This window comes from Setaria viridis, chromosome 8 (genome assembly GCF_005286985.2).
Source record: "Setaria viridis chromosome 8, Setaria_viridis_v4.0, whole genome shotgun sequence".
Classification (NCBI taxonomy): Eukaryota; Viridiplantae; Streptophyta; class Magnoliopsida; order Poales; family Poaceae; genus Setaria; species Setaria viridis.
Window position 1 is genome coordinate 35177253 of NC_048270.2, and position 14917 is coordinate 35192169.

Sequence of the window (14917 nt, forward strand, 5' to 3'; positions counted from 1 at the left end):
CACTTTCGGCAAAAAAAAAAAATAACGACAACCACATCCTGAACAACAGGACCTACGCACCAATAGGATGTGCCATGTTACACCATGTCCTTGGTCAAATCAGTGAATTAAACATGAACACCAGTTGCATGACTATTGAGGAAATGTACTGGCAGAACGAGGAAGGATTTATGAAAATTACATTCATTAAATATCACTGTTCATCGGCAAGCATTTTATCTGCGAATGTGGCAAGCTGTCTTGACTCCGGACTACAAAATCTGTTCTCCAGTCCATCCTCTGCAACTGAGAAAGGAGCAGAGGAAATTAAGGTTAGAAGAAAGAGAAGCAAGAAAGCACAGCTGGAGCTTGGAGCACCTTTTATCTTCATCAGTGTATCTCGAGACTAGGATGATTGTGATGCATTGCCATTTCATTCCTCACCGCAGCCTCCGCTTCCTCCACCTCCTGCTCGCTGCTGGCACCAGGCATGGAAATGAAGAAGCACCAATAATGAGTCTCCAGATATCGAGATTCTCATGGTTTACCTCAACATCTACATAGGCTTTCCCCTGGTATTTCACAAATACAAACGAAATACTACAGTGTCGCATTTATGGCAGAATGTCAATTTTACCACTTTCAAATTGGCAAGTAAACAAGACCCCAGTCGATGGGGTGCAGATGCGGGGGAAAGGTAGAGGCAATAATAGATGAGAGAGGTAGTAGAAAGAGCATTGGATCGCTGATTCTATGCACCGTGTCTAGCGCCAAACTATTCCTCATGCATGCGCTCCGTCCGCTGGATTGGTCGCATTGGGCCAGGTTGGTCGCAAGCGGAAATATTTTTACAAACTTTTGTGGGACGTCCGTCGCCGCCTATTGCCCGTCGCCCGTCGCCGCCCGCTGCCCGTCTATTCTCCCGAGCCCCACTCGCTGCCAGAGCCCCGGCCGTCGCCACCCCTGTGGCCGGACGGCCGCGCCGCCTGGCGACGCCCCGTCGCCCGTCACCGTCCGTCGCCGCCCACCGCGCCCGTCGCCGCCCACCCCGCCGCCCGTGGAGGGTCTCCCGTGTGCGGCACAGTGCAGTAGAAAAAGGGGAAGAAGAAGATAGGATAGAGAGGATGACAAGTGGGGCCTTAATTGGGGGGCAACAATGACAATCCATACTGAAATCGATCTTTTTTGGAGCTGAGAGCACCCATCTAGCCAAACACCCCATTTTTGTTCTGGAGTTTTGGAGCGGAGCTGGCTCCATGTGGAGTTCTGGAGTGGAGCAGCTCCACCCGGAGTTGGAGTCATGCCAAACAGGACCTAATTAGGAGTATTAAATATAGACTATTTACAAAACCAATTACATAAGTGGAGGCTAAACGGCGAGCCGAATCTATTAAGCCTAATTAATTCATCATTAGCAAATATTTACTGTAGCAACACATTGTCAAATTATGGACTTCCCAAAAGGAAGCCGAAGCACAGTAATTAATCCGCTAAAAATAATGAACTTCATGAGGCATGGAGCAGAGGCACAGCCTGTGTTTTCCACCAAAGGAAGTTCTCCCGTGTCAGATGCACAGCCATTGGCCACCGTAGAGGCCGCCATGGAAGCCGAAGGGTGGTAAATAGGATCTGGACTAAGGATCTGTTTTCTTCCACCTTGCTAAACTTTAGCATCTAAAACTTGCTAAAACTTTTGAGCTGCTAAACTGCAAAACACTCTTGCTAAAACTTGCTAAAGTTGAGTTGCTAAAGTTTAGCACTTTAGCAAGTTTTTGGTTGCTAAAACTTGCTAAAAGGTGGGCTGGACAACATATACCTCTCATTTATTGCTTGTCTCCCTACTCCTGCGCACCTTTAATAAGGGTAGATAGGTCCTTTTACAGCTCATTAAATGCCTTTTAGCAAGAGTATCCAAACAGTTTTGCTAAAGTTTAGCAACTTTTAGCATCTAAAGTTTAGCAAGGTGGAAGAAAACAGGCCTAAACTGATACCGCAGCGGCAGGAAGCCGTGCGCAGGCAGCGGCAGCCGGATCGTGGCCCGTGCAAAAGCCGTTTCTGCTGCCCTGTTTTTTTTTTTCAATCGAGAGGACCGAGTGTACTCCGGTCCTACGCAGCCCAGAATTCCCGTGGTTACGCACCGAGTTTACTTCCCAAAAAAGTTGGCACCAGCATGCAGGCAAGCAGCCGCGGACAGGAAGCGGCACGCACCCCCTGTATGGCCACGCGCCCATGCACGAGCACAGGCGCAGGGGCCAGCGCGGGTTCCCACGGCCGCCCGCGCCTCCGGCACCCGACCGACCCTCCTCCGCTGACCTGTGGTCCGGTGCGGTGACCCCCATTTATGAGGTGATGCGATGCGAGAGAGAGAGAGGAGAGATATGGGCGCATCGGTTTGTTTAAAGAAAGGAGAGCCCGGCCCTGGTTTTTCGGCCGGTATTCAAGTAAACAATTGAATTCCCAATTTAAAACCGCATCGGCCAGGCTGGCTCGCCCATCAAACCCGGCACGCCCGACAAGGACCATCATGAATGCCTTTCCCGTTCCCCACCGTATCAACTTGACTTTTGGCTGAGACGTCACTGTCGCGAAACGTGGAAATGGGATGAATTATAAATATGGATATTCATATTCGAACCGAATTATGGATATTCGTATTCGATCCGAATTTAATGGGTACTAAAATAAATATATTCAAATTTATTTTTTTTAATTTTTCTATCTAATTTCACATTCACATTCGAAAATATCTGACACTATCCATATCCCAAACTATTAGTTACCTCTACAACTAATGATAAATGATGTTACTTTAAATATTAATAATTAAATATTAATAATACCAGTATATCATTAAAACAATTCAAAATTTATCTTTATAAATAATAGTTAATTATATTAATTTTATTATACTAATATTGTACCCATAAAACTATTTAAAATTTATCTCTAATTTTAGTGACCAATGTCATTAAATTTAATAATAAATATATGTAATATTAATTTTATTCCTAACTACTCTGGTTTATCTATTTATTCATAAAAACATTTTTATACAATTTTTATTATTCATTGATAAATGTTTATATTTATTGAAATATATATTTATTCATATATTATTTTTTCATTGCACTATTTCAAATAATTATTAATTAATGCGCGGCCGGACCCGGCCTCCCTCGGTTGCTCCTCCCTGCTACCGCCGGCTCATGCCCTCCACGCCGCGCTGCACGGGCTACGCGTTACTCGTAATCCCCGTTTGGTTCGGAATAAAGTTTAGTCCATGTTATATCGAATATTTAGATATTAATTAAGAGTGTTAAATATAGATAAATTATAAAATTAATTGCACAGATGGAGCCTAATTCGCAAGATGATTCTATTAAATCTAATTAGTTCATGATTTTATAATATGATGCTACAGTAAATATGTGCTTGCTTAATAGATTCGTCTCGCGAATTAGCCTCCATTTGTGTATAAGTTTGATAATTAACTCATATTTAATCTTCTTAATTAGTCTCTAAAAAGTTGATGTGACATGGACTAAACTTCTCAACGATCCATCTTAGGGCCGAGATGGAGATGGAGATGGATTACTGACTGAGTCATTCATTATGCAGCCAGGATTTCCTGCCTAGTAGACCGAGAAATACATGCACTACATTTATTGTTCTACATTTATTTTGTTGGATTTAATTTGTAAATGTAAATATGGTGTCTGAACAGAAGAATTATTTTTTAACACTTGCAAGTATATGATTTTTGTGAACATGTACTGCTTGAAATTTGTTGCATACTTTGAAGTTTCAATAGTTTGTAATCCTTATAAACAGTTTGTGATTGCTCAACCATAAATTTTTATAATCTTCTCTATAATTTTTATCATAAAAAAATAGTTTGACCTGTCAAAAATCGAAATGACCCTCCAATAGACGGAGGGGGTATTTTCTTCCTTCCCACAGAGTCATGGCACATGCGCATCCGGTCCACGTCGGGTCGATGTGATAGGATGCAGACTAAAAAAGAAACAGGCCAGAAGGCATCTTGAGAAATTAGAGAACTCCCCGTTCCCCACGCGCTGCAGGCAGTCTCCCTCTACCTCCGCGGGTTAGTGGGTGGAAACCCATCTATTCTTGCGGACTTCAACTTGGTTGTATTGGGAGCTGCTGCTAGCATCCCTTCAGGACTTCCAGGTTAGTGCTTTTAGAAGCTCAACTGTTTGTCGAATCCTATTGAATCGATAAATCCTTTCTACATTTATTTTGAATCCCCTGTTAATAACGCTCTTCTTTTTGCTACGCTCCGTTACTCCAATTGGAGGTCTACAATACAGGTGAAATAAATACGAATTCGTACTTTTGTATCAGGATTATTGTTGAATCCCTTGTTCTATCTAACATATGTAGCAACATCCAAAATGTAAATGGCCTTAGTTGTATAGGTAGCAATATAATCCTTCTAGTTTTCATAGGAAATCATTTGTTCCAAAGGCGAAATATTTTTTAGAATCAGTCTGTTCGAGACAATCAGACATTGTAAATATAACCAGTAACAAGCCCATTTTATCCGCCTTGACAGCTGAACTTTTCAGTTTTAAAGATTATTAGAACCAAGGGTGCATTATGCACCTTTGATAACCAATGCTCCCTCCACTTGCAAGTATTTTGTGGTCAAATTTCCTTAACTTCGTACACAAATATGCATCTACATTGATCTGTTGAAAATAATAATTATCATACTTCTTACAAGAGGTGCTTTGACTAATATATTACTAATCATGGTGACCATTTCTTATCTGAAAAGTTATGTGTTCTTCAACAGAGTGAGTGAAATTTACACATTGTCTGGAAAGGAAAAATTACATTGGTTCTCATTGACAGTATTTTGTGACTTACAGAAATGGGTGATGAAGAAAGTGGAGTTGAAGACCTGGAGCGCATACTTAGCGATTTGAATGCAGAACCCATCAAGATACCATATGCAGTGATAAAATTAATTACAAAAAACTTTGCCCAAGTTATCGGTGATGGTGGGTTTGGAGTGGTTTACCTGGTATGCTACTGGATCTTGTTTGCCTTGCATATTATGTTAAACAGGGAGGTTAAACAGTGCTATACTTGCCTTGCATGTTATGTTAAACAGGGAGATCTTGGAAGAGGGATGGTTGCTGTGAAGAAGCTTTTCATATCAGAGAGTTTTACTGATAAGCAATTTTTGGACGAAGTTGCTTGTTTAAAGAGGGTAAAGCACAAAAATATTGTAAAATATATAGGCTATTGTGCAGATACACAAGGATATCTGATGGAAGTAGATGGTGAAGAGAGGATCGTTGAGGTGCCGCAAAGATTACTCTGCTTTGAGTATGTACCAAATGGAAGTCTTCACCATTATCTTCAAGGTATAAATTTGCAATATTATACTCTCCATATCAACTCACAAAACAAGTACCTCATGATATCAGTTTCCATTCACCTGACTGTGTGACAAGTGAGAAGTGGCTAACTTTCAAAAACTTTATCATGCCCAGAAATTTGCACTAGCTACTGCCGTGTATTAATTCCTGCCCTTTGGAATAGTTTTAAAAATTTTGAGGCATGTGCTCAACTCAGATAATATACTTGGGATAATAAGTTTCAACAACTCCTGGAGTTCAATGCTCTTAACATCCACTGTGAGAAGTGTATAGTGTTTGCCATCCAAATAGTTTGAATATGAAAGCTTCATTTACGGTTTGCTCCTTTTGTTTGTGAAAATTCACTATGAACAGTGGCACATTAATAATTTGAGTGCTCCTTTGTTCACTTCTACAGAAAACATTGATGGATATGAATGAAGTATTCGTTATAAAATAATTAAGGGAATTTGTCAGGGTTTGCATTATCTTCACCAAAGTCGCAGTAATCATTTGGATCTCAAACCTGCAAATGTGCTACTGGGTGCTCACATGGAGCCAAAAATTACAGATTTTGGTCTGTCAAGGTGCATTGATGAAAACCAGTCCACAATATTCACTACCAACTTGCGTGGAACACCGTAAGCTCATCTTATCGAGACCTCATTGTCTTTCTTGAAACCAAATCTGTGAATCATGCAGTGATGCTTCAAACCATTTTATTTCCTGCAGGGGATATATCGCACCAGAATTCATAGATAAACAAAAAATATCTTTCAAGTCAGATATATTCAGTTTGGGCATTATCATGACAAGGCTGTTGATAGGGAGTAACGAGAGTATTGCTGAAAATGTGAGAATAATTTTCCTACCTTTCTCATACCTTTTTGACTTATGCCTTACCGATTGATATACTTTCATTCAATTCAAGGGGAGAGACACCCCAAAGGCTTTGCTTCAAAAGTTAAGAAAAGGAACCCGAAAGACGGGGGGCAATTGCCACACCCCAATATGCTGATCCATCTCCTCTTGTTTGGATTCCTTGCATAATATTAGTCAGTGTTTTGCCAACTTGTGTATGACCAGATAGAACAAAAAAGCCTTATCTTTCACGGTTTGCCTCTAGTTTAAGTATTGTTCCTAGGAAAGAGCCACCAAAAGAAGGTGAACTCGAGCAATACTAATCTGCCAAAATGAATGCTGGTAAACAGGCATCTCTGTAATGTACTGTCCTACATACATGGTTTGAGAATTATAAACCCTGAGGAAGTGATTTTTACATACTGAACTATCTTCCTCTTCTGAAAAAAAATTAGTCTGTGCTTGCAGCAAACTTCAGGCCTCATATGGAGATGACTAGACCCCACATTTAATATTAGACCTCAGATCACAGCACCTAAAAGTTCAGAAACAGTAGCAAACAAAGTTTTGTAGTTGAGAAACGTGAAGAGGGGCTTATTCTAGCCATAACCCAATACTGACTACAGAGGTATGAGGATCTTGAAGATTGAACAACAGGTACTCTTATCTTGCATAGATTGGACAGGCAGCAAATGATGTGCTGGCAAAAGTTAGAAGATGTTGGTCAAATGGTCATTCTGACTTGTGCAACTATACATGGGGAAATATCTTTTATCTCAAATTTACCATTATTCTGAACTTCTAATATTGCTCCATATATGGCAGTTAAAGCTAATACAGTTTGGTTGCACATTCTAAGGTGGCAATTCTTTAAATGGAAATAGTATTACCATTAAGTTATTTATTAATCAGGTGTAAAATATTTAATCTTTAAGAGCCATCAAACATTTGTAGTGACATATATTGAGTGTTACTTTTCATTTTTTCAATATATACATGCTGTCTTCCTTACAATATATTGAATTTCCAGTGGCATGAATCATTACATGTAGAGTGCCAACAAATGAAGATATGCATTGAAATAGCACAAATTTGTGCAGCATATGATCCATCTAAGAGACCTACTATCGCTGACATAATTCTTAAGCTGAATAAAACAGAAACCATGGTTCATAAGGTTCTTCCAGATGTTAATGAGCCCAGAAATGATCCAAAGTCTTCATTACACCAGGTATGATCGTTCAAGACAACAATCAGTGAGGTTCATCTTTTTGTGATGATCTCTTATACATTATGACTTTCAGGTTGTGAAAAGATTCCGGGCACTGCCCACACAAACTCTTCACGAATATTCTAGGTACACAAATGCTAGTTTTCTGAACTGAATGAACTATAAGATTGTTTTAATGATCTTAAGCATCCCCTACTTAATATAAGAAATTATGAATTCACCAGAGCATAAGTTTGCTCGAATATTTGTTTAATTTGCACGAGCCTGATTCCCTTTTTTTGCATTTTCTTACAAGAATCAGGTAATATAAGAGCAAGTTAATGCTCCACCAATTGATGATTCCATAAATTGTATTGGAAACTTAATGGTCTGGTCTAGCTAAAATCCCATACAAATGATGGTTGCATGTTGAATCAGTACAAATTTCTATTTGCATGATAGGATAATGTGCAACGTAGGGCCTCTCCAATGGGTGTATCTTAGCTGGTTCTATGGAATAAATGAAGCTATGTATCCTAGTTTCTTTACATTGCAGGGCTGTTTCTATATCGAACGTGGTTCTATCTATAGAACTGGGTTTTAAGCAATAGAATAGAGGATGAGAGAGAAAGAGTGGAGTGAGGGGTGTGGGTCCTGTTTGTAGATTCAAGAGGCAATTCCTCAGACCATTAAAAAAGTTTGCAATTCCATATCTACCACTGAAAATCTTTATGCGCCTGTCATACCATCGGTTCAACCTTTTTTTTTTTAACCTCAGCGCCATTACCGTCTAGTTTTGGTGTTAAAGTCTCTGTTAGATGCCAGTTACTTGCAGAAATGACTTCAATACCCCTACTTACAGGACGGTCCCATCCGTTTTCTTTTCTTTTTCATTTTGGCTTTTGCCTCCCTCTTCTCTTTCACGTGATTTCATTAACCCAATTTGTCCAGTGGCCGATGGTGCGGCCAGATTGCAGCGGACCGTGGCAGCATGGAGGGCGGACGCTGGCCTAGCCTCACGGGGCGTTGCCGCTTGGTTCTGGGCTCCTGGCCCTTGCTCGCTCCAGCACGAGTCCCTCCTATGCAAGGGCACCATGAAGCTCGTCAGGTGGCTGGCGTGGTGGTTGACAGCAGATGCTGTCCATGCTCCCAGGGCAGCACGCACCCGATGACCACTCTCGATCTTCTTGGCCTCGCAAACGCCATCCTCGGCCGCGACATAGAACCGGCAGTGTGTGTTCAGCGCACCATTCTTGGTTTCAGAGTGAAGAAGATCTATGGCCTTGGCCCCAGGACTTCCGGCGCATGGCGGATGCCATCCCAGTGATGCGCAACCCGCTGCAGAGCAAGGGGATGGACAGAGCGCCACGGATGACGCGGGGGCGTAGCAAGAGGACGGGCTACGCGGACGCACGGTGTGGACGACGCGAAGGGGCAGCAAGAGGGCGGGCTGTGGCGCTGCACGGCGTGGACGATGCGAGGGTGCAGCGAGGAGCCGCACGCTTGGATGGGGCAGTCCAGCAGAGAAAGGGGAAACAGTAACCAGAGGATAAAATAGGCATTTCCGCGCACTGTTACCTCTCAGTCCTCCCAAATTAGACGGCAATGGTACTGAGGGGAAAAAAAAAGTTGAACCGATGGTAGGAGAGGCACATCATGTTCTTCAGTGGTAGATATGGAATTGCAAACTTTTTTAATGTTACGTGAGGAATTGCCTGGTTTTATACAATGGTGCCAATATTGACATCAAATCCTTGTAGGTCCCATCGAAGGAACATGGTTTTGGCGGGGGGTGGTTCTATACATTGGAGATGCCCTAGGTGCATAAATAAATAGTGCATTAATTGCATCATAAATTTATGTTTCCAAAACCATACAACAAGGTCATCCCATAAACAGACAATAAATAAATAAATAAAGCACTAGGATGACTTATGAGGATTGATTTTGAAAAATCCAGTACTTACAGGGTGCCAATGGACGATATTGAGTTATGGAAACAAACTGAAAAACCAACTAACTTTTGAGGGTTTTAAGGAATTAGTTGAGTAAAAGGGTGATTTAATATGAGAGTTGTACTGGCTAGTTTTTGCTCTATGCAGGAAGCAACCAAAATTTTCATTGTGCCCTAATTTTGAAACACATTGTTCACTTAGATTTACCAAGATGTATGAGGATCTTAATGTCCTGGAGCGTATACTTGAGGGAAGCGAGGAGCCAAGTATTTTGTCATATCCACTTTTACAGTCAATCACTGGAAACTTCTCTACTGAGCGAAGGATTGGTCGTAATGAACTCGGAGAACATTTCAAGGTAAAATATAACATTTTGTTGAACTCTCCTAGTCTCCGGCAAGTTTCCTCACAGCAAAGCTGAACTCTATGCTCAATGCCATGCTAACACATGAAGTTAAACAGGGCATCTTCCGTATCGTTGTTGTAACCAGGCTTCCTCAGAGTGTCAGTATTAACGATGGGATGTTTCATCGGCAGATTGGAAAAATGATGATGGCTCAACACCAAAATATAATACGGTTTCTAGGCTATTGTTCTTATGCAACAGAAGAAAAAAATGTAGTAATAGATGGGAAAGTTATCACTGCTGAGAAACGGGAAAGATTGCTCTGTTTTGAGCATTTAAGCAAAGGAAACCTTAGCAAACATCTTTCTGGTATGATTTTTTACAATCTAGATAAGGGAGTCTTTATTAATCATATATGATTACATCAAGGTGATACAATCATTCTAAGACCACATCTTGACCTCTACAAAGCTAAGATACACAGCCTATAGAAATTTGAACAAGTAGAAGAAGACACGACATAAAACATCATGTCACAGCAAACTGCAACACACAACTTGACCTTTCTGGTATGCTAATAAGGCAAAATTAGCTGCATTTACTTAATTGTGGAATTTCATTTTCATATGATCATTTTACTTGTTTCATTCCATAACCTCCCTTTTCACCAGTTCACCCTTTTATTTCACTGTTGATTAAGTAGAAGTGATAGATTGAAGAATCAAAATGCCCCACCATTTGGTACATACATACAGACCACTCTTAGGCTTTGTTCGTTAATCCCTAATTAGTGGGGAATAATAACCCCCCCCCCCCCCCCTAAATCCTTTCGGTAGGGGGTTAACTGAATTTTACTGCTGCAGATGAATTAAGCGGACTTGAATGGCATATGCGTTATCAAATAATTAAGGGAATCTGTGAGGGTTTGTGCTACCTTCACAAGGAAAAGGATATTATTCACATGGATCTCAAACCTGCAAGTATCCTACTGGATGTTCACATGGTTCCAAAGATTACAGGTTTTGGTATACCGGAGCTCATAATTATGAGTAATCAACGTCTACCGCGGCTGTAAGCTACACATTTAGAAATTCTTCAATCTTTATGTGACTAGGATATTCTCTCTGTCGTTACATATCTTCCATTTCCTTTATGTTACATGAAATTTTCATATTTGGAATGGCACATAATTTTTTTTCGTGCAGAGGATATTCCGCTCCGGAGAGCATGTTTGAAGGCGTAGCGTCACGTAAGGCAGACATTTATAGTGTGGGTATCATAATCATAGAGTTGGTGACTGGAAGTAAGAAGAAGCCTAGTATTACAAATGTAAGTGTGATTTGTCTTGTTCCTTTTTTCTTAAATCATGGTAACGTTTTTTTCTACACATTAACATGTTTCTAGCTATCTGGATTCTGGAGCACGTACATGAATCTATTGCAGGTTGATGTAGGTAAGGGTGTCTGATTTTTGCACAAAAAACCTTACAAAAGCCAATCCATCAACCTATGCTCATGCACGGGCTAGTAATTAGAAGAGAGATAATTATTTAAAATTTCATTGATAAGTATGGGGCTTGCAGCTACTGAAATGCTTATTTCTCTATCTCGATGGCTCATATATTATAACACAATACTCATATGTAGATATTTTCTGATCTTCGAATGGTTGTGACATGTACCTTCTCTAGTTTCCCTAATGGATCTGTCGCATCAGCCCACTCGTGTGTTTCAGCGGCTGCAGGAAACTGCCATCGCACACATGTTTATTGGCAATTAGATTATAGTAATTTGGTAAAACTGATTGGAAAGATATTAGTGATAGTGGAAAATTGTTGGTCCCTCTGTATGAAAAGCATAGCAATCTTTGGTGAACTAAGGTTTAAAAAACTTCAAACAATTTTGTAGCTGTGTGTTTTAATCAAGAGTAAAATACATGGGCGGTCCTGAACTTGTCCTGAGGTGTCATTCAGGTCCCTAAACTCTTAAAATACATTTTTGGGTCTTCGGTCCCCCAAAGTTGTCTTAAGGTGTCATCCAGATCCCTGAACTCTCAAAATTCATATTTATGTTCCAAACTTGTCCTCGGGTGTCATGCAGTTTTCTAAACTCTCAAAATACATTTTCAAATCTCAAAAGTTATCACCCATCGCTGATGGCGGTGCTTCCTCATCGCTTGCTGCCTTCGCAACCACCTTACGCTGACGATAACAAATATTGCTTGACATTTTATTGGGGGAGGATAGCAGGGAGGGGAGGCATGAATAACATGAACAAACAAGATCAAGCACGAAAACATGAGTATTCCTCATCATCCTAGTCCCTGCAGTTTAAATTAGTCATGAATTCAGGGATCTTAAAAGTATTTTGAGAGTTTAGTGACTTGGATGATACCCTAGAACAAGTAGCAGATGTGAAAATGTGTGATGAGAATTTATGGACCCGGATGACATCTTGAGATTAGTTCAGGTACCTAAAAATGTATTGAGAGTTCAAAGACTTGAATGAGATCCCATGACAAGTTTAGGAACCGCACGTGTATTTTACTCTTTAATCAATTTTAACCAGGAAAATGTTGACTAATCTCCCCATTTTAGAGCCGGTGCATTCCCAGCGCAGGTAGGATGTCCACGTCAACCGTTAACCCATTAACCATTCGATCCATCAAACTTTCGTATTATTATTCTAAATCATCTTATCGAAATGGCAGGTACTTCAACGATGGGAACAAAGGTGGAAAGGATCATCAAAATGTACGCCATCGGGACACCAAGTGGCTAAATGCCTCGAATTGGCGCAAAGCTGTTTGCACAAAGACCCAAACAGAAGACCCTTTGCGTGGGATATAGTCACGGAGCTCAGCAAATTGGATAATGAAGATTGATATATTTGATCAGGTAAGATCACGTATGCAGCGAGTAGATGGCCTTATAGTCCATCTGTCCCCTCTCTGTCTCAAATAAGGGGACTGCACGCTCAATTGAGCAGAACAGTGATACAGAAGATTACTTTTTCTTCACAATCACGACCTCGAGCTCACTCCGTAGCGCATACAGCCACAAAATGATGTTCCCTGACGATGCAAATTTAGTGTCAACATGACATTTCAACCAATCGAGGTGGCACCAACGCATCTTACTATTAATAATTGGAGCTCTTAAACTATTATTACTAATTCTCACAAGACACTGGATAAGTCATAGAGATTCTCACAAACATCCAGCCATCGATACCATAGACTCTAATCATCACAACCATCAGATCTGTTATGTTTTTCTATGAAACTCACCTCTGCCATTCATGAAAAGTATGCTAAACGAACCCATAATCTAATCTAAATTACCCATGTATGCCATTATGCAAGATAAACTAAGTAACTCATGAAACTTGCATCTAAATTACGCATATTTGACATTATTAAAATAACCTACAATAACTTCTAAATCAGTATCAAAATGAATTACATGTATCATTATAAAAAAGCATCCCAAAGTACAATAAAATATAGTTATAAGTTATCTATTTCTATCATTGTTAATATTAAAAATACATGTATCATTGTTCGCCCCTTCCATCAGAATGTTGATTACATCATCTCCTGCCTTGTCAATGCCAACAAGCTTTGTCACCTTGTCGTACCGAGCTAATAAACGAGGAACAAGTGTCACAGGCTTGGCAACATCATTGTTGATCTTATACCTATAACGCCGCTTGCCCACCTCGATGACACACCTCTTTATATCTCTGATTTCAGTAGCGATCTTACGGCGAACCTGAAACTGTGACAATAAACAATTGCTCCTGCCAATGAGCTCCTTGAAGCTATGTGGCCAGGAAAGTTCACTGCCCTTGCCGTGCACCATGAATGTGTCGATACTGTCCTCGATGTCGTAGGACAGATCTCTCAAATAATCCCTTGCCCAAATCTTGTCCATGTCATGCTTGTCTGATGGTGTACTTGAGTGCTTCTCTAGGGCACCTTGCATGCTCTCGTGCTCAGTTTGTAGAAACCTGATCTCCCCCTTCTCCCATTTTTGCAGATTGAACTCCCCAATGAGGAGATCTCTGAGCTTGGCGATGATGCTCGGCAGTGCCCCTATCACAACCTCCATGGATCTGTTCACTGGTTGCAAAAAGCCGCTGCTGGTTACTGGAGCTGCCTTGCCGGACGACGAATAGCCCGATGGGATGGAAAGGCACAGTTGAAAATCGACAGAGAGCTAGAAGGGTATAAAAATCAAACAACGGCTTCAGGTCAAAGTTTGTCTACTTCACAAGTGTGGACTTTTGGGCTTTGACGAAATCGCACCAAAGACTTGAGGGTCCTCGCCACACTTCACTCGACAACTGCTTGTGTTCATCTTCCTATTTCATGGGCGACCTTCACAGTGGACGATCACGTCGGCTTCTGCATCCGTCTAGTCCAGTGGGAAACCTTGTGGAACCAGGCTATCGATCTCCACCCGATAAGACTTTTGTGCCATGTGTTCTAGCTTCTTCTCTTTTATTCACACGCACAGTATCCTTTTTCACATCAGCTGGGTCGCCTTGAAAAGTTCTACTGGATTAGATCGGTTGCACAAACATGGACAACAATATTTTTTTTGGAAAAGTAGAAAATTTATTAACAGAGCTAAATCCAAATGCATACTTCAAATAATGGAATGCACGCTCCAAATGCATACTTACTGACTTGATTGCAATCACCTTATACTATTTTGTCTATCTTACAACTTACTCTGCAGTGAGTTTGTAGTGACAGAATAAAAGGTCAGCTTTAGCAGGCTAGGAATACATAAGGATCAAAAGTTGAAAACAGTCCTTAAGTAAATGTAGTGATTTGAAATTACAAGCACCACTGCCATTTGTTAGCAGAGACTAGGTAGATAAAAGAAGAAAAGGGCCTTAAACAAACAAATACTATGCCTATTTATTCACTGACTGATTCACAAGATGATCAAGGTGAAAATCACGACAGTATAGCTTCTTTTGCTTAGCAACTTCAAAGTTCCTATAAATCTGAACAACTTACTTCCTACCAGGCATTGGAACAAACAAGCACCAGCAGCGAATGTCCTTGGTCTTGATTGGAAACACAATAGTCCCTTCCAATTGGTTTTTATTTTCACTCCAATACACGAGTATTGGGATGATTTGGTTTTATCCAAACGAGGGGA

The 14917-nt window shown here is 40.7% G+C and overlaps 2 protein-coding genes across 8 annotated transcripts; one reads left to right on the forward strand and one right to left on the reverse strand.

The window, feature by feature from the left end:
- Positions 1 to 3954: 3954 nt before the first annotated feature.
- On the forward strand, positions 3955 to 14428 carry LOC117866356 (probable serine/threonine-protein kinase PBL25). Of its 7 annotated transcripts, none has more exons than XM_072290363.1 (14): positions 3956 to 4170; positions 4875 to 5029; positions 5120 to 5375; positions 5941 to 6010; positions 6102 to 6222; positions 7261 to 7461; positions 7535 to 7587; positions 9597 to 9753; positions 9858 to 10110; positions 10605 to 10812; positions 10947 to 11070; positions 12338 to 12359; positions 12451 to 12637; positions 13781 to 14428. In XM_072290363.1, the coding sequence occupies exons 2-13, from the start codon at positions 4877 to 4879 to the stop codon at positions 12519 to 12521; spliced, it is 1689 nt and encodes a 562-aa protein (XP_072146464.1). In that variant the 5' UTR covers positions 3956 to 4170; positions 4875 to 4876; the 3' UTR covers positions 12522 to 12637; positions 13781 to 14428. The 7 variants fall into 7 exon arrangements, with proteins under 7 accessions (XP_034606446.2, XP_072146464.1, XP_034606448.1 ...); XM_072290362.1 differs by lacking the exon at positions 12338 to 12359 and adding an exon at positions 4298 to 4310 and having other exon boundaries at positions 3957 to 4170; XM_034750557.2 differs by lacking the exon at positions 13781 to 14428 and having other exon boundaries at positions 12309 to 12359; positions 12451 to 12578.
- Positions 12644 to 13852, reverse strand: LOC140220298 (disease resistance protein Pik-2-like). The gene is made up of 2 exons (XM_072290319.1): positions 13291 to 13852; positions 12644 to 12708 (listed from the first exon to the last, which is right to left on the reverse strand). Exons 1-2 carry the CDS (start codon positions 13850 to 13852, stop codon positions 12644 to 12646), a joined length of 627 nt encoding a protein of 208 aa, XP_072146420.1.
- Positions 14429 to 14917: the final 489 nt, after the last annotated feature.